At 39.6% G+C, this 24,377-nt stretch overlaps 1 protein-coding gene across 1 annotated transcript in view; it reads right to left on the minus strand.

The window, feature by feature from the left end:
* Window positions 1-23,426, minus strand: part of LOC139217590 (A-type voltage-gated potassium channel KCND3-like) — an 89,510-nt gene extending 66,084 nt beyond the window's left edge. Inside the window, exon 1 of the mRNA XM_070848948.1 lies at window positions 22,324-23,426. Coding sequence (XP_070705049.1) covers window positions 22,324-23,426 — 1,103 coding nt within the window. The remainder of the gene's footprint in view (window positions 1-22,323) is intronic.
* Between the last annotated feature and the right edge of the window lie 951 nt (window positions 23,427-24,377).

A 24,377-nucleotide genomic window follows, 5' to 3' on the forward strand; every position in this document is an offset into this window, starting at 1 on the left:
TGTAATGTTTGCCATGTTTGAAATCTTATTTTAGTGTGTTAGCACTCAAACATTTGCTAAGAAACATTAAACAATAAGTACCCCTCATGAATCTCTCTACAAAATTTCATGGCAATCCATCTAATAGATGAGATTGAGATATTTCTGGGCCAAAGTGGTGGAGGGACTGACCCACACAGCCATCCCTAGAGCCAGGCTGCTTGCATGGCTAAAAACTAACGCTTCCCTAGTGCCTTTAATGCCTGCAGGAAGGTAGAAAGAACATTCCACAAATGCACCTTGGGCACGCTGTGGGGAAACAAGTCTGTATGGCAGATGAACTTAACTGCTGTATGTTGTGAACAAGTCCCTAATTAGGCCTGCAATTATTAGCACATTAATTATTTACATTTACTTATGAGTGAGTAATTGGTGCATGTCTGATATCTCTTCACTGGCGTCTGCCACTGCCAAGGAACTCTTTCATGTTACAGAGGCACTGAGCTGAGTCTGTGGTCTGAGCACATTACATGAAATAACATGGTGCTAATGAACCCCTTGTGTCTACAGAACTTCTGTAATTGCAATAGCAGTTTGGTGTATTCTGGAAGTGCCTCTATGTATAAATGTTTTCATTGTTATAGGTGGAGTCTGCTTGTCAAATAACTACACGTACATAAGGATTCACAGAAAACAACGCATGTACTTCACTGTCACTGTTCACAGTTTTATTTAACTAATAGAAGCCTTTTTCATTGCTTCCCTATAGTCGTATTGGAGCTGTGGTAACTTTCTGCAAATGCTAAACAAACATTTAATTCTGTTGCTTACGTATTAATAGTGTATAACTCACAAACTACGGGGTGGGCCATACTGTGACACAGCCACAGAAAAGCACATTTTAACCCAAACTACGATGTTTCCTGAACCTTAACGAAGTACTTATTTTAACCCAAACCATTAAGTGTCATTCTTGTGCCAAAACCCAACCTAACCTTAGTGTTGTGACATCTTAAACAACACATTTTTCAACACTTATTTAATTTGGAAGACAAAGAAAAATTTGGTGTTCCTGCTGATAGGGGCGTCAGATTAATTAATTTAATTTCAATCTTTGACCGAGGGACTTCAACTTTAACGTGAAGGACAGTAAAAACAAACTTTTTAAACTCAGAACTTGTTTGACAGAGACCACGATTATTAATCCTCAGTAAACCTCACATCCATCTTCTAAACCATGTCCTAAATTATTAAAACAAAAAAGGTTCAGATACACCGAGCAGAGATGAGCTCTCCTGAGGCTGGAAACACAAGAAATCAATAGTGGCAATCAATGCTAGATGTGAGGTGACAGATGTGAGGAAAACACATCTATGCAATCTCCTGAAGAGTTTTAAAAAGAATTGACAAACAGTGATTCGCATGTGTAGAACAAATAGAAGCAAAACGGACTTGCACACACACATTTTTATTGGTAGCAGCGGGGCACTCTGTGCACTTTATATTTGACCCTTTGCCACCAGGAAACGCCATTAAATTAAGCCAAAAGTGCAAGTGACATTGGTGCCTCATTATAGGCCACTTAGAAAAATTCAGAAACCACAGTTGTATCCAAACAAGCAAATCAAGAATATGCAATACTATAATTAGACCAATAATAAGTTTAATAGCCCTGAAAGCAAAAGCCTGAGACTAATGTGGGAGTCATATCGTCTCTGCTCCAGCAGTTATTGCAGTGCTGTGCTGAGGGGACTGAAGGTACAGCTGAGGCAACACCACAGTTACCAAATGCAAGTTGTGGAAGAGGCAGATAGATGGGTTCATTCATATATATATATGTCATTATTTTATTGGTGTCCATTGTTATGTATACCTACTGGTACACTACGGGGTTAATATCTTGCAATGGGCCACACCAAGACAAATGGGGTTAAATATTTAGCTTATATTTCTATAATGACACTGGACGCTATTATTCATTTTATTGCAAGTTCCAAGTCTATTTTTACTGCTGGACTTTAGAGGTGAAAGCAGTTGTAGATCATCACCACAGCAAAGACTCAATATGTTTAAAGTTTAAAGAGCCAAAGATGAAACCCAATGTGTGATGGGAAGATACAGAAGTACTCAAGACAAACTAGCTATTTGAGGTCTAGGATAAAAGCGAGAGAAGGCTTTGTAATTTTAAAACGCTGAAGACGATTATGATCAAAAGGCATGTGAAGTTTGATCAAAAACAGCTCATGCAGAAGTTTAACAGCAGGACATTGTACAGTAGCATGCACACTGAAGTTTTCTGAACAACAAATATATAAATCTATTGCACAGTATATAGAATTGTATGTATTGATGGGACTGCGTCAAACTGATATGATTTGTATGGTAATTTTTTCATTAATATTTTGATAACATTGTGATTGCTGTTTTCCCTGTCTGTATTCTCTGTTGATTATTAATTTATTATGAGATGCAATAATATTCAAGACCCTGTGGGGTCAAAACTAGTCAGTGCTTTATTAAAGGCTTTTGATACAAAGTCTCTACTTGAGGGAAGAATTTGTCCTCACTGTTTCTTTTTTTATCTCCAAAAGCACTGGAATTACTGCATGCGATATTGGTACTTTCAACTTTAACACTTTAACACATTTTTTTGTTCTCTGAACAAATCAATCTCAGTCACAGTCTGCAAATATTGGAGCTAATATAATCTTCAGAGTTCAGCATTACTAATTAATGGGAAATTGGCATAATAATAATTGGGTGTCATATCTCTGGGATATAAGGAGCCTTTCTCTATTGCTGTGATGTAAAATTCTGTATATATAAACAAAATATAACATTATTCAACATTCCTTACAAGAGAATTACAAAACTTGCTGTTGAAATAAACACATTAGTGCCATCTCAGTTTCGTTGTATTGTTGTTTGCAGCAGTATAATGACAATAAAGATTTTGAATCCTGAATCTTGAATCTTTACACGTCAGTCAGTGGAAAAACAAGCCAGTATTTAATGCAAAGGGAAAATGTTTTGACACGATAAAATATCAAGCAAAAATAAATAGAAAATAAATGCATCAGAAGTTAAAGTTGGATGGTTTTATTGTGTAATAATTGATAAAAATCATGCCACGTTTCAGATATTCTGTGACATGTCTGTTAATGCACAGCTCTCTGCAGCCAAACAGAAGTCCACCAGTATCATGTGATGTCTGAAAACCTGTTGTATTTCATTGTTGGCCTCTGATATTCAAATCAAATGCTGGATAGTCAGTTGCTCATAGGACAACCAATCTGTCGGCCCAAGCTGCTGTTTATTATGAACTGCTCAGAAATGGAAGGAGCTCTTTCTTGATATGCAATTTACTCCTCCTGTTGGTTTGTCATTTTCTGCTGTTGACCTTTCAATTATATTTCATTGGCTTTGAAAGAGTTATCTAAATTTCTGTAGATTTACTTATTTTTCTTAACATGCTAAGAAATGGTGATGGAAAACACAAGGTCCAAACTATGGAAATGGACACAAAAATGTTTCCCTTGATGGGCACCATGAATGGACTTTGCTTGGCTGAGCATTGGCAGCGTAAAAAAAAAAAAAAAAAAAAATCTTTGCTGTGGATGTACAGCAACAGAAGAGACAGCAGAAAAGCTAACACGCATGAGAACGTGAAAGTGAGCAGCTGTCATCTAATAGTATTTTTGGATTTCCACTGAATCTGGGGACGAAACTTACTGGCAGACTTTACAGTTCAATGGTACAGTGTAACAGTATTGTTCAAACACTGGGAAACTGCTGAAAACATTCGCTATCTGTCTTCTCCACTTCACCTCTCTGAGTTCTGTCCCTTTTTATACTTGGATTTCGGCATACACAAACAAGTTCAACCAAGTGTGGGAACTCGACGCAGACAAGGAATGAGGAGTGGCTCACAGAGCAGGAAAACACACATTTTCCTGACAAGCACTTCTGAAAACTGAGGTGTTTGATGCTGCTGCAAAGATTTGCCATTTGGTTTCATTTGTGATGCGTGCTGAGGAGATTTAATATCCCTCTGGTTACACTTTTTTTAGCTTGACATTTTAAACTATCTAAATGGATTTAATAACATTTCCAGCCTGAATTCAATAAATGCAATTTAATACTCGTCAAAAGTCAGATTGGAGAAATTTAAGTATGTGGCCACAACTATCTGTCCCCTCCTGGGAAGCCCTATTCATTTTTTTCTAATATCTATACACATCATAAAAGCCAACAACAAACTCAAGTCATTAACTGACATTAGACAAGTAAAAGACACAGGCAATTACAAATACCATGACAGTGTTCAACACAGTGACTCTCACTTTAAGGTGGATAGCATGCTTCTTCAGATAGACAAACAAACAGACAGACAGACAGATAGACAGATAGATAGATATCAGCCTCTCTCTCACTGGCCCTGGTCACCAGCATCCTTGTCAGTGAGTGTCTGACACTGGATTTAAACGTAATCAATGTCTATAATAGCCTTGAAAGAGATGAATGACTGCCCTATTCATACAGTATGTGCATTATGGATCTCTGAGTTCTGACATAATAATGTTGTGCCATCATCTTTTGAATAAAAGTGGTGCACTGAGTGCCTGTGACAGTGTTTTTTCATTCATCATTTTCTCAATAGGAGCTGTGGTTACCATTTCACAGTTTGTCTGTAAAATGTACTGATGATGATGATGAACTTGATCAGACTGATCATCCAACTGAACTAAAAACATCTCTTTTAATTTCAACCTGGAAAAAACTTCACCGACAGCAGCACAAATCTATAAAGATAGCAAATTTGGAGTTTGGAGTAATGTACAGTACAAAAAAACCCAGTATAAGAACTTGCAGATGTTCAGTGTCAGGGAGGATGGGTGTTGAGATACTGCTAGATTGAAGAATAGTAGTCTTTGTATAATAATGAATACATTTTGTCAAAATAGCAGCTTCTTAAAACTCAACTTTACCTATTTTAAGGGTGCTCAAACACTTAATATAACTCACATAATACAGTGACTATAAGAAAGAATTGTGATTTTTTTAAGGGATATTTGTGAAATTCTGTGGGGATTGTGTGATTTGGGAAGGTTTTCACCTGAATGCATTTTAGCAATTCAATTATAATAAAAAAAATCCTTCAATGCGAGATACGTAAGGAGTGAGATAGGATTGTGAATAACACTGTTTCTTGTCACTGTAATTTGGCAGAGTATATCATTGGGAAGTCTACATCTTTATGGTGAATAAAATGTAAAACAGAATACAAACTTCAAGTCCAACAGCAGCTAAACAGAAACCTTCATCTCTCATTGTTTTTGTATTCAGCAACAATGGCTATGCACTTGGCTTCACCAGCACCTGAAGTCCAAACATAAAAGCAACTGTGAAGAAAGCACCCATGCCCAAGTGAAGATAACAAGCGTTGGAGAGGCTCCTTATGCTGCAAGGACAAAGAGAGGTCATTGTAGCTTCGAGATGTCAACATAATTGGCATCCCGAGCTGTTGATTCTCTTCGAGAGAGACGTGTCATGTTGATGCGTTTGAGGACTGAGCCGCATGCCCGCATGCCTGCATGCCTGCATGGAGGATAACATTTCTGAATGCAGCCTTTCATGAAGGCCTTGAATCTGTTCAGCAGTGAAAGTTGTGGCTGTCTGTTTTTGCAGTGAATTTTATTATTGCTTTGGAGTTTTTGCACCACAAACTTGGCAGCAATGTCAACAGAACCTTTGTCTGTGAATGAGGTGCAGTTGGTAAGATTGACAAAATTTCCAGGTCCCTCCCACTACGCCATGCTTCAGCTCTGCCTCCAAAGCCCCTCCCTCACAGAGGAGGCCGTCTTGCACATGCGGGCTAATAAAGAGGCAACCAACACGGCAAGAACAAAACACAAACTATACTCCACATAGTCAGAAATAACATGTTTTACAGTGTTCCCTGGCTATATTTTACCAAGATACTTGGTCTTCACTACAGTTTGTGAGTACTTAGCTTTGTGGCTGTAACTTTACAGTGCTTTTGAACATACAGTAATGTTAGCGTCATATTGACTTGTTTACTCAAGCTGGGCATACAGTGTACAACTATTGAAATGTTGTTGTTTAATTCCAACCCCTAGTGTACAAGTACATCGCCTGTGACGTAAAGACAAATGTGCTGACACTGCACAGTCCATTCATGAAGGCCCATGTAAAACAGAAAATAAAACGGCCCTGCTGCAGACGGTTCCGGCTTTTGACATTTTTCAATAAAGATTTGTTTGAGATCTCTGACGTACAGAAATTCATGCGATCATCTGACGGTCGGGTGGGGGGCAGTTGATCAGTCCTCTGTTGCCCCTGTGCACTGCACACTGCATCACAAGCAACAGCCAGTGAAGCTGAAATTCAGAATGACTCACGAATGAGTCCTGCTGCTCAAAAATCGGGTCAGAAACGGGCTGAAAATCATACAGTTTTTTTTTTTTACCTGTCTCATACTACAGTCAGGATATAGTGACAGTTTCAGCAAATGTGTCAAAATTGTACTTTTCTAAAAGTTTATACAGCACATTTTGAAACTGTGGTTATAAGGTGTTTTAGAAGCAGAGACAAAAGACATAATATGTTAATGTCAATCATAGATGTTGTTTTATGAAGCCATATATTATTTCAATATGTGAAACATATTTATACTTTCTTTTTACTCTTATCTTGATCTCTGAAAGCAATGCTGTACAAAAAAGTAAAAGTTCTCTACCACTCAAGTCAATCAAATCAAATCAATCAATGCAATCACATTTTTGTTTTAAGATTGTAGTCTACATGGGAACAAATAACTGCTAAGATGTATAGATGTATGTTTAGTTACATTATGCTACACGTCTATGCTAGCCCTCCACAGACACGACCATACACTCATCTGAACCAAACAAACAACACAGGAACAGCTTATTGCTGCACTAACACACCTCCAGCATTAGCTCTTTGAATTCAATCACACAAGTTGCGATTCAATTTATTGCACTCTTATTCTAATCTTACGTTCATGTTAACCTGTGCCAATTACTTCTGCATTCATCGCGTTTCAGCAGCAAGCCAAGAGACACATCTGTTTCATTCTTCAGTACTTTTAAGTGCATTTCATGTTGGAAAAGCAGTGTCATTGTTCACTTCTGGCTTACAGACGGTTTCTTTTTTGTTTTTACACAGCACAGCTAGAGGCATCCAACATCAAATTCAGCAAAAAGCAAAGTCATAAAGAGTCAAAACAATACTGACAAAGGCCACAAGCCAAAATGTGTTGGTCTCACAATAAAGTTATTTCTATACAACAACTGTTGCTGGAGTTTGACCATTTCAGAAAGCTGTTGCAAAGTCTATAACTATAGCTACATTTTATATGTACTTGCAGCTGCTATTGAGCGAATGGCCCATTCTTTATTCAAATTGTTCTCTTTACATGCCAGAGGAAGAGAGACAGCAGTAAATACCAACTAAAATACCTGTTGTAATGGATTTTCTCCAATTGTGAGGCTTGTTCCGGAAAGTGCATTTAAAAAACAACATTGGATTGGATACAAAATGCTCTTTGGTTCACAGCTGGACTCCACGCAACATTTCCCCCATTTATCAAACCACAAGCTGAGTGAAAAAACAATTACAAAAAAAAAGATAAGTCTTATTATGATGGGATAACTTCCGAACACTTTTGTGTTTTATGATGCCAATCTAATGCATAATTAACACCAATGACAATTGTTATCACTACAAATGGCTGCTCAACTCATCAATCACAGTAACCTTCCTGTTGTATGTCACTCCCTGATGATGATGATGATATAAATATAAACACTCTCCTTGAATATGAATGCACTGTGAGCCTTTATTATAACAAACTCACAAATGTTCAATCAGAAATCTCATTTTGGTTAATGGATCTCATCTCTTGCTTCATGAATATTTGAATGAAACACAGCCACATCATCACTTTCAGTTCTGATACTGGAGAGAAAAATAAACAAACACTTGACTCAAGTACATGAAAGACAACATACACTTTACATTGCTTTTAACATCTTCTGAACTACATGGCTACATTTAAATTGATATTTAAATGTGGGTTGAAAACGGAGGCATGAGACTGTTTCCTATAGCTGAATTTGAGACTGTAATGGAAAACATAAATAAACATGCTGCTGCTATTTACAATGTCAGGTAGTCATATACACCCCAGGCTAAAGTGGATGACATACACACAGGCAGTGCAACATATGCTTACATTAGATATCAGTTTTGATTTGTTTAGGAAAAAACTAAAGTATCTTTGTTTCTCACAGTTTCATGCACTTAATTTTATTTTCACTCTATGGTCAATTAACCTCGGCTGTCCGATGCTCCACTACAGTTTCCTTGTCTGTATCCTCCTTCACAGCACATGGAAGGTTATTAGTACATTTTCTTTACCTTTCTCTGAGCCAAACTCTTGCCAGCTGTGTAGGAAGATAAGGGCCAAGCATCTAAAAATAACCCCCTCATTCGGGATACATAGCATACCGTGTCATTCAAGACTCTCCTTTGTGCCCCGATACAAACATCTTGAGATAGCATGTTGGAAACTGTACCAGATAACATCACGTCTCCTCTCGTCCTCGCTAGCTTCCTTCCTTTTCTTTTTAATTTTATATCCACTCACTTCCTTTTCGCCTTACTCATACTACTCTGCTTGGCTTTCTGGCATCTCTCCTCTGTCAATTCCCATTTGTTCCCACTATCACACTGTTGACATATTTTCATATGTTAAAAAATTCTGTCCTTGTTCTATGCTTTTGTTCTCTGACTGACTTCCGCATAACCCACATTTCACATCATCTCCCTTCACTTCACTCCTTTCACTTCCTTTGTTGACCTGAACATGTTACATTCAATTACACAAGCACGCACACACATATTTGTCTGAGCCTTGGTGCAGCCGCTCCAAGGCCAACATTATTCTCTAAAGGTGAGATCGAATGCAAGATTTTGGAAAACTGTCATTGGCAATTTCAGACATTTGAGAAGCAGGCAACCAAACTGTTGCTACCTTATGTTACCAAACAAAACAACTTAAGAAGCAGCATGTTTTAAGGGTGCTAAATGTGTCAATTTGTGGTTCCTCTAGAATAAAATTTCCCGTTGCTTCTTGCCACAACAAAGTTGGCATCCCCTGCCAAACACACACCAGCAGCCCTCTCTCTCTCTGTGTTTGATGTGGAAAGCAAGAAGACAGATCAGACTCAAGTAACAGCTCCTGATTACAGCAGGAAGACTTCTGACATAAACTAAGCTGACATAAAACGAAATCCAACCCAGTTACAAAAAATGGAGCAGCCGCCTGTCTTTGTGCCGCTAGTTTTGTTTATAGGACATAATCACAATTACAGCGCATTCATTTAAAATAATCAAATTCAATCTCAATACTATAGAGGACTATGGACCTGATGAATCACCATGTGTTATATGTTTTATGCTGCTCAGTTATTGCTCCGTACATCACCTGTTGCTTTGAAATATGCTGAAATGCATACAAAACCAGTTTTCACTTTACAAAAAAGAGCAACATGAATTATTACCAAATCAGATCATAACCAGTTAATGGCTTGTTTATAATACTTCCAATTATTCTAATTTAATTAGCCTGATAACAACTATTTCTGTCTCTTTTATGTGCACAAACGATTGCAACACTATGAATGTCTTCTTGGAGAGTCTGTTTCCACCCACCACGTGAATGCAAATCCAACATTCACTCTCTTATTAGCTCTGTTTTGAACTCCACCAACCCCTTAGGGTATTATCTGGCTCACTAGACTCAGCACCTAACATCATACAGATAAAGTTAATGACTTGTTGGTGAACACGGTGAGCCAAATATTCCCAGAAGAAGTTGGTGGAGATCAAAACAGAGCTAATAGGAGAGAGAATATTGGACTTACATTCGCATTGTGGGCAGACACTCGACTTCACTGATAACGCTGATCTCTGTCTGCTGGTTATGTACATGTTTAACATAACACTTTAGTTTTGTTGTCAGCTTGGTGTTTACAGCTGCTGCCCTCAAGTGATGAAAAAAGAATGATTGAGTGCCAGTGATGCTCTGTATGTTCTGTGTCTTTGATTAAACAGTAGAAAGCCAGAGCTAGGAACCTGGTTATGTTCAAAGAGTTGATACAGTAGGTAGCTAATCCAAATAGTCACGCTCAGAGGGGGGGTGAAAAGCTGACCACCAGGGAACTGGGAGAGATGCATACATTTGTAAAATAACGAGAAAATGCTGCACATTTCAGACAATCAAAGTGACAGGAATAGTTGTGTCAAAAAAGGCTGAGAAAGAAGCTAAAACCCCGGTTCTTCTCTCAACTCCACACAGTCACAAATTAAAATGGGTGTGAAGATCAGATTGTGGAGTTTAAAAAGTTTATAATATAAGTTTTAAGTATTTGAACTTTCTCCATAAGATGTTGTTCATTTGACTTCAGGTTGGGATGCTCTTTTGTATTCTTCTAATAATTTGTGCATGTGGCATTTAATTAATGACTGTAAATCAACACCTCCCCTATACACACCTGGGAAATTGCTTTAGCACAATAAAAAGAGGAAGATAATACTTTTATAGAGTTCCAAGGAAGACTAGTTTGTTGTAATGCATCAGAGTACGAGAATAACTGGGGCCAGAGCATTTCTTGTGTCGCTGCTGCTACTCCTGAGCTTACATCATGATTCATGCAGGAGCACCTGATTTGACAGGTGATTTTTGTGCACACGTTGTGCTGCTGCCAGAAAGGGTAACTGATGGCAGACCTGATGCAGGTTACTGTAAATGCAGTAACAGCACCGCAGCCTTATCAAGCAATTGCTCTCCTACGCTGCATGTTAAGGATTGTCTGTCTGTGTGTGTGTGTGTGTGTGTGTGTGTGTGCGAGCATATGGTAAACTAGGATAAAGCTTTGGTCATTATACTACACCAGTAATAGAGAGAGAGAGAGAGAGAGAGAGAGAGAGAGAAAGCAAGAAAGAACAGAGGTCGTTAAGCTTTTGAGACACCACCTATCCTTTGCAACTTTAATTCTTTTTAAATGAGTTTAGGTGTTAAATGAACCTGTGTTAGAGCTAAATTAAATTCCACAGCTATCATTGGAAAGGTTCCTATTAAAGAGCCTTATGTTGGGAAATTGGCTCCAAGAGCATCTTGGCCCGATAAAGGCAGGAATATTTCTAATTTCAACCAAGCTGCACTCCTTTTGACCCCCAGGGGTTCAGCAAGGCAGCAAAATAGCCCATTAATTCTATCTGCAAGCAGGCTGCCATAGAAAAGCCCGATAATATATAACGTCTGATGATTTTTGTGAAGGAAAATTCCTACTCACAAACTATGCAGCTCCACATGCCGGTTTTGTTTCAGCATGACACAAAGTCCTGAATTATTAACAAAACAATGTTGTGTCTGTCCATCCTCACTTCTGTTACCAATATAATTGAATGTAAACATAATACTTCCAGCACATAAATACTTGGAAAACCTAATTTCCTCACACAGTGAGATACTACATTGTGATTAAAAAAGGCAAAGGAGACTTTAGATGTTACACGTATGCTCTAAAAAGTATATACTCTATTGGCCTATTGATGAAGTCCCATCAAGAGAGGCTTTGTTCTACCCAGTGTTAATTAATCCCTTTACAGAGAGTCGGGTGACAAACTAAGAATGCAGTTAAGAGAGCCTTTCATCAAAACCAGGCCTAAGATTATTGCTTTCTTTATTGTCACCAAACTCATTGCTTCAGACCTGCTTATTGTAGTTTCACAGGGCCACAGAGATCAGTGGTCAAGTTAGACAATTAACCTCATTTACATCTTCCAAAACATTCATGAGGAACACAAACTTCAAGACAAAGAACAGAAAAACACATCTTATCAGTAGTTGAAAGATGCCAGTTTTCAAAAGATCAGACTGAACAGCAGCAATGTTGCTACACAAGATAAAAGAAATGTGTGTCCATTGTCTGTACGTCAACATGCATCTGAATGCATGTAAGGATGTGTGTTGTGCTGAAAATGAAACAGCAATAATTTTGATAATCAACTTATCTCTCAAGCCAGATGCCAAACATTTGCTGGTTCCAGCTTGTAAAATGTGAAGTGTTGCTGTTTTTTTTCTGTTTCATACTGCAGTTAAGTTCATACTTTTTTGGAATAAACAATTTTTATTCAAAAGTAGCTCGGACCGGTAAAGTCACGATCGATACAGTCATGGAATGCAGAGAAGATGTAATGGCAAACTTTATCATTAATTTTGTACATTGTACGCAATACATTGAGTATGCTGGTTGTGTATGTGGTAGGCAGTGCATTGGTGTGCGATTCTGAACACAGCCTCGGCTTGGGTTCTGTTCAACGGGTCTTCCAAATTACATGATACTTCGTTGTAACTACCCTACAGAAAGACACACACTATCAGCCGGACAGCAGCAATTGTGGAAAGGACGGATGCTGTTGTTTTCCTTGGGACGGTCTCCTTTGTTTATACTACACTGAGCGTCTGCACACACATACACATATACACACAGTACAGTATATGAACCAATAGCAAACATGTGAAGATAAAAGGCATGCAGACTCCTGTGGCTACACAGACATGTAACGTATAACTTGAGTTTAATGGATTCATCACCAAATTCATTGATAATGAAAATAGAGTGGACACAAAAAAACTGAAGCAACACTCAAAGAAAGTGAGCTTTTTGGGTCTTTCTCTGCCACTAACCTTCTTGTTTTGACCAACTCTGTATCACAGAGTGCTAGTGAACCTGAAGCATGACTCGTCCGACCTCTCTTGTCCTGCCTTTGGCCCCTAGGCCCAGTCTGCATCGTCAAATAAAGACGTTGAGCAGAGAACACGGAGGGGAGCGAGCTAAAAGTCTCTCTGAAGAAAGAAGCAGATTATATATAGCCACTGATTAAGGCAGAGATGGGAACATGACCTACATGCATAACAACATTTCCTCTCACTTTCTGCTACAGAACAAGCCTCCGTCCAGGACCAGGACTCTACAACTGGGAGAATCACTAATTATAACACCAGAGTCAGATTTCAATGCACACCTCATTAATATTTCTCTCATTATTGGGTTAATAATGTTTTTAGAGGCGTGGGAGACTTGGGAGAGCCGGTGGCGTCCCAACGAACCTTTGCTTCCACTGCACCTGTCATGCAGGTAAAAACGACTGCTCTCATCCCTTGTGCCTGTATCGTGTATCAGATTAGAGTTGAAACAGATAACTCCCTTTCGCACACAGAGCCTGTGTTCTCAAAATAGCTGTTCCCCTGGGAGACTCGTGGGGGATGAGGGGAGGAAGGGGAAGGAGAGCAAAATAGCCGGGAAGAGAAAGAGTGAGGGAGAGAGGGCTTTTTCCTTCCTCATCAATCTTTTGGATCCTGTCCCACTGATGCCAATGACCGCGTATCCGGCCGGCTCCAACAGCGGCAAGCGCCGGCAGGCAGCCACAGAGAGCGGAACTCGCTGAGATCCAATCCAGATCCTTTTATCAGCCACCTGAGGTTGATTTAACACCCCTGTTCCTGGACAGTGAAAGTGGCTGATTATACAGCCAGTCAGTCCCTTTTCCCCCTCATGTCCCTCAGCTACAGGCCATTACCCAGGACTGCAGCGCAGCGCCGTCTGGGCTCATGCAGGCATGGAGAGGACGCAGAGAGGCAGGTCATAAAGGCGAGACAAGATCAAAGGCAATGACTGTGTGTGTGTGTGTGTGTGTGTGTGTGTGTGTGTGTGTGTGTGTGTGTGTGTGTGAATCAGCATATCGATGTGTACGTGCTCTCTGGGAATATATATTCATCTGATCAAAATATTGACAGGCTCGACTGTCTGCTGTCTATATCAGAACTTTCTACATGGCTTCTCATATGTGTTAATGGTTTTCATGTCCAGTGAGCTTATCAGAATTAAGATGTTTGTGAATGTGGACTACACACCCACAGTGGGGATGGCTTGGCTAACTACATTGCTGTGGAGTTAGAGTTGTGCAGCCTTTCACATGTGACCCTTCATCCAACAGCTCACCGTGGCCGCTCCTTCTTGTTCCATTACTCTCTGCCGTATTTAAACCTGATCCATTATCAAAATGCCCAAGACTTGTTTAGTAAACACATTTTTGATAACTGGACATGGGGTAACAAATACATTACATTTTCTATGAGGGAAATTTTGATTTTCAACCAGCATTGTATCTTTACAATGTGGGTAGTTGATGCTAATCAACCATGTTTAACTTTCCTCCGTGTTGCCTGCACACAGAGCCTCCCGCTCATTTATCAGCCAAAGTCTGCTACATGACGCATTTTTGCTGGCTCTAAGGCTGTTGTTCAAAATACAGACTGTACTTGCACATTTTTTTGTATGCCGTCCATCAATTAACTGTTTTAACTGTTTAATGCTGGGATCAGACATTTAGGGCTACTTATATGAGCCAATCAGCAGTACATCCGGCATTTTGAGGAGGAAGAGGCCAACACAGCCAAGAGTCAAGCAGCAGTGAATTTTGCTTGTTTTTGCTGTTTTCTAGCAATGAAAAATGTATTTAAAACATCTCTGATACAGCAGAAGAAAGTGGACAATTAAAGGGACACTTTCCCGATTTTCAACCAGCTTTGTATCATTACAATGTATCTGTATATACAAATTCACTATTTCCCGTATGTTGCCTGCACTGGGAATCCCTCCCCCATTTCCCAGCAAAAGCCTTCCAGTGGACTTTAGGCTTTGGGGCTCTTGATCGAACTACATTGATCAAACCACATTTTTTTTGTATGCCTGCCCCTTCACCATTACAAAATGAAGACAGTCACTGGAAGACGATGGCAGAGGGAAATGTTCCTATAGATATGCAAAAAAATGATTTTAATCGTTTTAATTCAGGTATCAGACATTTGGGACTACTTAGGTGGACCTGAGTACAGTGTGGGGGACAGTGTATCTCTGATTGGCTTATAGTTGATGAAAACAGGAAACCTGGTTTGTCGCCTAAATTAGACATTCTGGAAACTATTACTGGCAACATTAAATAGGTGGAGTGCCCCTTTGAGTGGAGCTAGGCAACATATTTGAATTTTTATTTTCGATAATTCTTACACTGGAGACCATCATCTGCAGAATATTGGGAGAGTGCAGACTGAATTGATTATTGTTTTTACACATGTAGTTACACAAATAAGGAGGAAGCAGCCCAAGGACAGATTTATACATGAAATTCAACCAATGCAAAAGTCTGCAGACAGAGAAAGAAGGCCACTTAACAGCAGCATTGAGAGTGCAGTGGTGTACATAATTTCCACGACCAGTAATAACATGTAACACACAGTATACAGTGGTCAGGTGCTTTCCTTGCCTGGAGGGAGAAACAAGATTTATTCCTAAAAAAGAAGCCTAATTTAACTTTCAGATTAGAAACAAAGTTTTCAAAGTGTGGTCTAAAAGACAAGTTCTCATCAATAATGATACCTAAATACTTTTAAGTTCTAACCATTTCAATGTCAACTCCTTGAGCGGTTGAGATCTTTGGCAGATTAGATGTTAAATTCTTGCCATTCAAAAAAACATGAATCAACGGCAGACCGCAGGAATTTAAGGGTTTGCACTACTGAAAGGGATGAACAATAGATAACAGTATCATCTCCATGAAAATGGTATGCAGCATTTGACACAAAGATTATTCACATATATAGAGAGCAGCAGTTTTCCTTTTATAGAACCCTGGGACACACCTTTTGATACAGGTTCAAATGTCCTTATGGCTCTATGGACCTCTGTTAAATCAAGAGGAGTAAAATTAAATGGTTGAACCACAGAATTAACTGGGGGGGGGGGTTAAGAGTGACTTTTCTGTTCATTAGGTTGTTTTGGATCTGGATATAAAGACTCAAATATGGAACCAGAAGAAAAAAATGTGCATCAAGGCAGTTAAGAATGTCAGATTTACAAGTTAGAGAACATGAATCGTGATCGTGAATACACTCTGAAATGAAGACTTAATTACTTTCTAAATTTACTCAGGTTCATTTCAATTACTTGTACTTTTGAAAAGGTAGAACTCAGATTTGTCTTTTTTTGGTGAGAGCGGAAGAACGATTCTGGAGCTGTGTAAAAATCAGCCAGTCGGCCTAGGTTTGGGATTTTCTGGCCTTAGCTCAGGCAATGTCTCTTTCCCTTAACAGACTAGACATGTTTATTTAGAATTTTAATAAAAACACCACAAAAGTATTCCCATGCCAGTTCTACATCATTAATAAGAGAGATCCTGCTCCAGTCAAAGTCCCACAAATCCTGACAAAGAGCTTGCTCACAGAAATGCTTGACATCCTCTTAAAAACCAATTTGTAATTTTGATTTTGGGAGCTCTGCTTGTCTGACTGTAGCTATAGGACAATACTCTCTCATATCATTTACAAAAATACCAATATCCAAGTATTAATGAGGAGCATTTCTTAGAAATAAATCAAGAAGAGAGGAGTTCTCTGGGGATTTAAAATTTGGACGAGTTGATCTATTAATTAGTTGTGTAAAATTAAGAGTCTCATGCAGATTTAAAACGGTCAGAGACAGAGGATAGCCAGTCCCAGTTAAAATCTCCAGCAATGACAATCTCATTTAAAGTTGAGGCCAACAGTTGCTTATTCAACGATAATAAACCCTTACTGCTTGCAGAGAGGAGTTTATAACAACCTACGAGTGATAAAATTGTCCTTGAATAAAAATTACACTTGTTTTTTACATAAATGGCAACACCACGACTTTTTTCTTGGATGGTCACAAAATCATTGTTACCCTTAAATGTCATGTCTTTGTAATAGTTATGTTTCGTCAGGTTTCAGATGAAACAAGAGCATCAGGATTAGATGATTTTTTCCGGATTTTCACTAGATCCAATTTAGGAAGTAAACTTCAGACATTTATTACCAAGCACAGATCCAGCTTTAAACTAACAAGGGGTACTCAGACAGTAAAAATTATTATTATTATTAGGTTGAATATTTCCAGCAGCAAGTACAGCAGTAGCAAGACAAGACATTGTCTTTTCACTGAGTTATGTATTAGCACTGATTGATTATTCCTTGCCAAATAGGGGATAAAAGTAAAATCAAAACAACCAGTCATATGGACTAAATAGGTTGTTAAAATAAGATAAGAGTCATGAACTCATCAGGTTTGTTTGATCCAACTGGGATATTTAACCTCCAAGTCTATGCCAAATGATGAGGCACATCCTGGTATCCACACCCTTCATCCACTTCATGTGGATACAGAAACGTTAATAAGCACAAAATAGGTGCTTAAAAAAAAACCATGCTGACGTTGCCTGACATCTCACATAAACAGGAAATGAAGCATGATGAAGTAATGCTGTGAAAACATGAATTAAAAGCAGGACCAGCCACTGTCTAAGACAATAGGAATAAGATTTCAGACAACAGTATAAGAGCCAAGAAAGAAACACCTTCCTTTATCATGAGAATTTGGGCCCATCAGAATCAACAAGCACCGTGTCAGTGTATCAGGATTCAAGCTGTGAGAGGTGGACAGGCTCCATGGTCCAAACAGAAGGGCAATCGCTCGGGACATTTGAACATTTGAACTGTCACTCAGACATACGGACAGGTAGAGACACGCTGCCATCTTGGTACTTTCTTACTGCCAGATGTTCGTCTCACAACAAAAATTTGACATATGGGAAACATTGTCCATCAACTTTGACTGACTGTGTTTGAGCATTGAGCCTGACTCCCCTGTCTTGCCAGAGTTCTGCACTCTGTCTGCTTGGAGCAGTAGCTTGATCCAGTGCACTGAGATGGAGGAAGATGTGGGCACAGTCTCTGATTTCCTGTTGCTTGACCAGAGTCCCATTTCATCCACTCCACCTTCCCGCGACCGGACATGAGCTCGAGGCAGCAGTCCAGGTTGGGTCAGCTCAGCTCTTATCCCGCTCTGCCCTCTCAGCTCAGCCCTCTCCTCTGGGACGGTTGCACCACCCAGTGCAGCGTTCGGTCTCGCTGGAGGTAGAAAGATGGCTTGAGCAGAGACTGTAAGGTCCCCTGCTCTTAATCCAAACCATGTGCTTCATTTCCATTCCAGTGTATTTTTGACACATTAGCCGCTGCAGTGATTGTTTAAATGCCCACTGCTCTTAATCCAAACTTAATCCTAACAAGTTAAAACAAAAATGTAAAATGGACGCAGCATCTGAAATGTTTTTTGGTACGGTTTGTGTCGTTAGCTCCAATAAAGATCCAAAGTTAGCTGTTAACTGTGGTATTAATACTTCTCTATTGCTCATCATGTACAAAGTGGTATTACACAGAAGTACAGGCCAGGGCTAGCTGGTTAGCATGCTAACTTCAGTCGATACATTCTGCAACACAGAACATAGACATCGACACTGGTATTTCTATACATTTTGATAATATTGGCAATTGATTTGTGACTGTGTTAAACTAAACTTGTGGCTTATATGAATTTACACATTGCTCCTTTAATAAGACAACACACCTTTACATTAAATAAATGTACTGTGGTACCTCAGCTGAGTACAGTTTGGAGGAACAAATACTTTGAGTTTGGAGTTACACTTCACATCAGTGTTTACACTGTACAAAACTAAAAGAAACATCAACCAGATACATGTACTCCAGTTGTGTACTGAAATGCGCTGGTTACATACTTGTAGGCTACTTTGATACCAAAAACCTATTCACCTGTTTATTTTTTCTTACTTTATTTGTTTTCTGTTTAAAACAGGTTACAAGTTATGTTTTAAACCTATTTCTTTGAATGGAGCAAAATTATTATTATTATAATAGAATTATTTATTTCCTCAACATTGTAAATATGTTTTTTATAGTACCATCAACACCCAACAACTACAGATTATAATAATAAAGGATAGTGATGAAAAAACCAGGAACCCACACATACGACCACCTGTTGGTCCTGGGGACTCACTCCATTGAAAATCTTTTAACATCACTGTTAATGCACTGTAGGTTTTGAGATTTTGCCCCAGTGGCTGTTTATGTGCATTGACAGATGGGTTTATTGGTGACCTCATCACCTGAAAAACTGGAGGAGGTCGTGGGCGCATGCTACACTAGCACAAGTATTTTAACATATTTTATTATCACCTACTTGTTTTTGTTTTGTTTGTGTGGGTTGGAGTTCTAGTAAACAAAGAATGTATCGTACCTGTTTGTGTTTAGGGGGGCGGGTAGCTTATTTTCTGCTTGTTTTGGTCAGAGGAGGTTATGGTGTATGGTGCTGCAAACAGTTGAATACTGTGGAAGAGTGAAGCATCGGTCAGGGTTTTTTCAATACCCAGACCTACCCGACCTGTTATAAGAGCCAATCTACAGTGGCCAACTCACAAAAATACATGTTAATCAACAACCCAAGCCCAGCCCGTAGCAAGTAGGTGGAACAAAGTTCTTTGTCGGTTTTTGAACCGCCTGCCTGAACCTGTGATATTTTCTCAGATTTATGTTGAACACTACAGAAACAAATCCTATAAGATAATAAAAAATAACACCGTCTCATTTATTTGCTTAAAATCCTGAATTCTTGCAGTAAGTACGAGAGCTTTGCATTTGTACTCTGGGACTCAAATTCTGTTTGAAGAAGCGGAAAATGAACAGACTTTTGTCCAAGGTGAGCACAGAAAGTCAGAACATATGGCATGTGTTTTGTCTCAAATTAGGTTTCAGATTTTAGATATTTGATCTGGTACAGAGATATATAAATACAATATCGACTAGCTTCATAATTTCTAATGAACCCTATAGGTAGACCCGGGTGGCTGTACAGAGAAAACATGTTGAATTTGTACTCTCACAAAATGATTGTGTGAGCCTTGAATGTGGATCACCTGATAGTTTTCATGATTGCAAATGGCTGTCTTTGGTTAGTGATGAGGATCCCTATTGTCGGAGCTGTAGATAGACTCTCAGTGCTGCTGCCTATTGTGTATTGGACATAATGGCTCCACACTCAAACTCATTGTTCAGAGTTCACAATTTACATAATACTTCTATCCTTTTAAATGTGTGATACAAAAGACCCTCTCAAAATACTTATTGCACAGACACACAAACACACACATACACAAATACTGTAGCTCAGGTGAGCTCAGGGGACCTTTTTTTTTAACCCTTATATATGGTAGAGAGGTGTACTTCTAGAGATCCATTTCTTTAGTTGTGAAAAGACAAAACTTTGACACTAACCATTACCTGAAGAATAAATAGCTGTTTTCCATTCTGAAATAACTACTGTTATGTGACCTTAAAAAGACAGAAAGTTTCAGGTTTGCCAGCCAAACATGTCACTCCTCCTCACTCCTAAAAACACATGGAAAAAAAGCCACAAGGTCACATCATTATGTGTCTTGTAAAGGGTCAAATGAGGTGCTGCATGACAGGCAACACGTTCAACTATCCAATGCTCTTAGCCTCTAAGAAGATTGCTCTCAAAATGAATAATGCAGAAAATAGAGCACTTATGACACAATATAGACAGGTTTGAAAGCTATCTGTCAGCTTGTGGTCTGTGAAAAAAGGTCTGGAATAATATCTTATTTGACTTATCTAACTTTGATCTATTTATTTGGCATTTCAAATCAACCTCAAAGTTATAACCCTTAGAAATTTTTAGTCCTGGTTGGCAATTTTAATTATTTAATGAAATGGCGGACTCCGCCACTGATGATGAAACACACAACACAGAGAGGCAGTTACAGAATGCAAATGTATTGAATATCTATCAAAATCTTAAAGATTATGACTCAAAACTATATTAGCACGACATAGTTGGTGATTGCTACGTTTGTTCGATTGATAGTACGAGTGGCTGTGAGGAGATCCCTTCCTATGTGTCCCTTCCTACACAAATCAAGTGGATATTTCTGTATCAGTATGGACAGGAGGAAGAATTAAACTCACCAGTAATGCTTTCAATGTACATGTGGATTTTTAACAAAGTGTGAAAGTGTCCCTTAATACTTTTCCTGCCTGATCATATTGACAGCAATTTATCAACCAGTAATACATGTCTATTAGACATTTATATTAGTGAAACCACCAAAAATATTTTTGTATCACATCATTAAAAGCAGTTTTGCTTTTACATATACTGCATTATCTACAAAGAGAGCCTCAAAGAAAGACTGATTTTCAGGAACTCATAACTATTCTTCCACTGTGCCTTCATAATAGAGTCCTTCACTCAGCCAAACTTCAGGAACACTTTCAAGTTCACCCTGCCATTCATGGCACTGAATCTCAGCGAGGTTGTGTGAAAGATTAAGAGCAGAGTGGAATCATAATAAAGGTGACAGAGGATCTCCCATGAGACATCTTGCCTCTAGGCATACAGCAGAGAGATTTGACTTTATAATGGAGTGAAAAACTTCCTCACAAGGCGTTTTTACACTGAACACCTAAGCCATTAATATGGTGCTTCTGTTGTGACCACAATTGGGAGAAAAGAAATACAGAAATACAGAATGCACAATATTATTTTCTCTGTAAAACGATCAAACTGAAACGCTGTTCAGCCAAAGATGGTAATTAATCATATCATCTAAATGTCACAAGGTCGCAGAGGAGGAAAAATTCTGAAGATTTATTAGTTTATTAGATAATTATGAATTGGCTGACAGGTCATAGCTTTTTTATTTTAGTCATACATTCATCATCATTCATAAGTTCAAGCTTGCTGTCTGTCTTGGGTCAGGCTAAAGGTTGTGCATCATTTTCTCAAAAGGCTAAAACTGAAAGGGAACCTTTTCTCCAGTGAAAGCACTGAAGGTAGCTCTACATCAATCAAGCCCTTAATGCAGACACAAACCTGTGTAGCATCTGGGCCTCTTTTTACTACTCAGATGTATGAGTTCAACGATTGTCTCCTTGTCTGGCAAGCGCTAAGTGAGGCAAACAAAAAGCTCCGGGTGTTTGTGCCGGGAGATAAATGCTACACTGCCCACACTTACTCACACTGGCAGCCTGAAATAAGGTGGAACATACTGAAGTATGGGGTCAGATAGTCTTAATGCTTATTTGAAAGTCAAAGTGGTTTTCATAATTAATTACATTTATCAAAAAAACTCCACGCTGGATCTAGTGCATCTATGAACAACATAAACGAGGTCTTTAACAAATACAGTGTTGCACTATGAACGATTTAAAGGATGCTTGCAATGCGTACATATGTGTGAATGGGTTTACCTGTGTGTATGTGTATTACTCACCCCAGCGTCGTCATGGTGACAATGGTGTACCAGAAGGAAGCTGGGATGCTGGTGAACTTGCTGGAGCTGGAGCCCTTCTCTGCGTAGAACATGACTGTGGCGAAGATGATGATGGCCATGGTGAGTGAGAAGAGGAGGAAGCCCAGCTCTGAAGCACAACTCTTGAGTGTATAACCAAGGATCCGCAGGCCCTGCGAGTGACGGGAGAACTTGAAGATACGAAACACTCGAAACACACGCAGTGTCACGAAGGCGCCGCTCACGTCCTCGTTGTTGGTCATCACCAGGCCGATGTAGTACGGCAAGATGGCCACCACGTCGATGATGCTCATCACTGAGCGCATGAAGCGGTAACGGCTGGGTGCGGCAAAGAGACGCAGCAGGTACTCCACTGTGAATATCATGACGCAGGCGGTGTCCATGCAGAAGAATGCCACCGTGTAGCGTTCACCACATGGCATGTCTTTCTGATTGGCGGTGGAACCACAGGGCACTGTCTCCACCACATTAGTGATGACTGAGATGGCAATGAAGAAACCAGTGACGTAGTAGAAGACCAGGGCCATGGTGGAGGTGTGGGGGTTCTCAAAGGCCCGCCACATGGTCTCCCTGAAGTTCATGTTGGGCAGCTTCAGGTCCTTGTTCTCCTCCTGATCATCCTGCAGCCGCTCTAAATTCTCCCGCTTTCTGTCCTTGTACTCTTCATAGCAGCAGTCACCGATGATCTCAGGGATGATGCCGAAGAAGGTCAACTCCTCGTCGTAGGCCGAGATGCACTCATGGCGGGGGTAGTGGAGTTTCCCTGTCCGGTAGAAGTTGAGGATGCTTCTGAAGGCATCAGGGTCCCGGTCAAAGAAGTACTCCTTGCTTTCTTCATTGTAAAAGAAGTCCTTTTCAGAGCTGCCCAGCAGGGTGTCGGGGTAGCGGTCCAGAGTGGTTCTCCAGGTCTGAAAACGACGGCCGCTGACATTGAGGATGATCAGCTCGTCCTGTCTCTTACTGTTGTCTCTTGGTGCAATGGGCATGGGGCAGTTGGCAACAGGCATCCAGCCAATGGCTGCTGCCCTGGCAAAAGGGAGCCACGCTGCCACTCCTGTCGCCATCGTGAAACAGAGTCTTCAAAGTAGTCCTCCTCACCTTCAGAGTTGACTTTCCTCAAAATCAACTGACATCTGAGGGACAAATGGCAACAGAAGGAGGACACAAAGCTAAAAACTGCAGTTCACTAGATGTTCACACAAAAAGAAGCACTAAAGGAAGCAGCATGAAGCTGTGTCATTCTTGAGCTCTGAATTAGTTGTACTTTTTTCATTTTCCTGTCACTCTCCCCCTGCTTTCATTCCAAATCCAACAGAACCTGCCCAAAATGTCATCCAATTTTGAGGAAAACCCCAATATATAGCAACAACTAAAGCACATTTGTCTGCTCAGACTTACACACATTATTAAACATAAAGTTTATATGGAATTTATACTCCATGCACAGGCTGCATACGCTGTGACTGATACCAATTTAATGAGCTGAATGTGTCAATCACCTGACTTGTGCTTTGGACCTGTGCCCACGTTGCTGCAGATATGAATAACTACAGTTGGATGTACAGTGAATACAAAAACATCTGCAGCGTTGGTAAAGACACAAACACGAGCACAAACCTATCTGTCGTGAGCTGCATCATTAAACTGGCCGACAGGGAGAAGCGCTCACTGTCAGAGACTCAAACAAACCTGTTGAATCGGAATAAGGAGGGAACTGCTCTACATTTATCCACGCGGAACCATATTCAGGCGGTTTTATTTAAAATGAAAATCATTAACTTTGAATTCTGAAATAACCTCCATCAGTTATTTTGTCATTGGATGTAATTTGCCTATATTTACACATATCTTTAAGAAAAACAAAACGTGACAAAAGGCGGCTGTGTAACAAGCCTGACATTTAATTTAAGAGAAAAAACACTTCTTTCTTCCCCAGTGCGTTTGTTCACCCAACATGGGACAATGCTTAATTAAGAGTTAACATATTCAAAGACACAAATGTAGTGAAACGAATT

This window comes from Pempheris klunzingeri, chromosome 2 (assembly GCF_042242105.1).
Source record: "Pempheris klunzingeri isolate RE-2024b chromosome 2, fPemKlu1.hap1, whole genome shotgun sequence".
NCBI classification, from domain to species: domain Eukaryota; kingdom Metazoa; phylum Chordata; class Actinopteri; order Acropomatiformes; family Pempheridae; genus Pempheris; species Pempheris klunzingeri.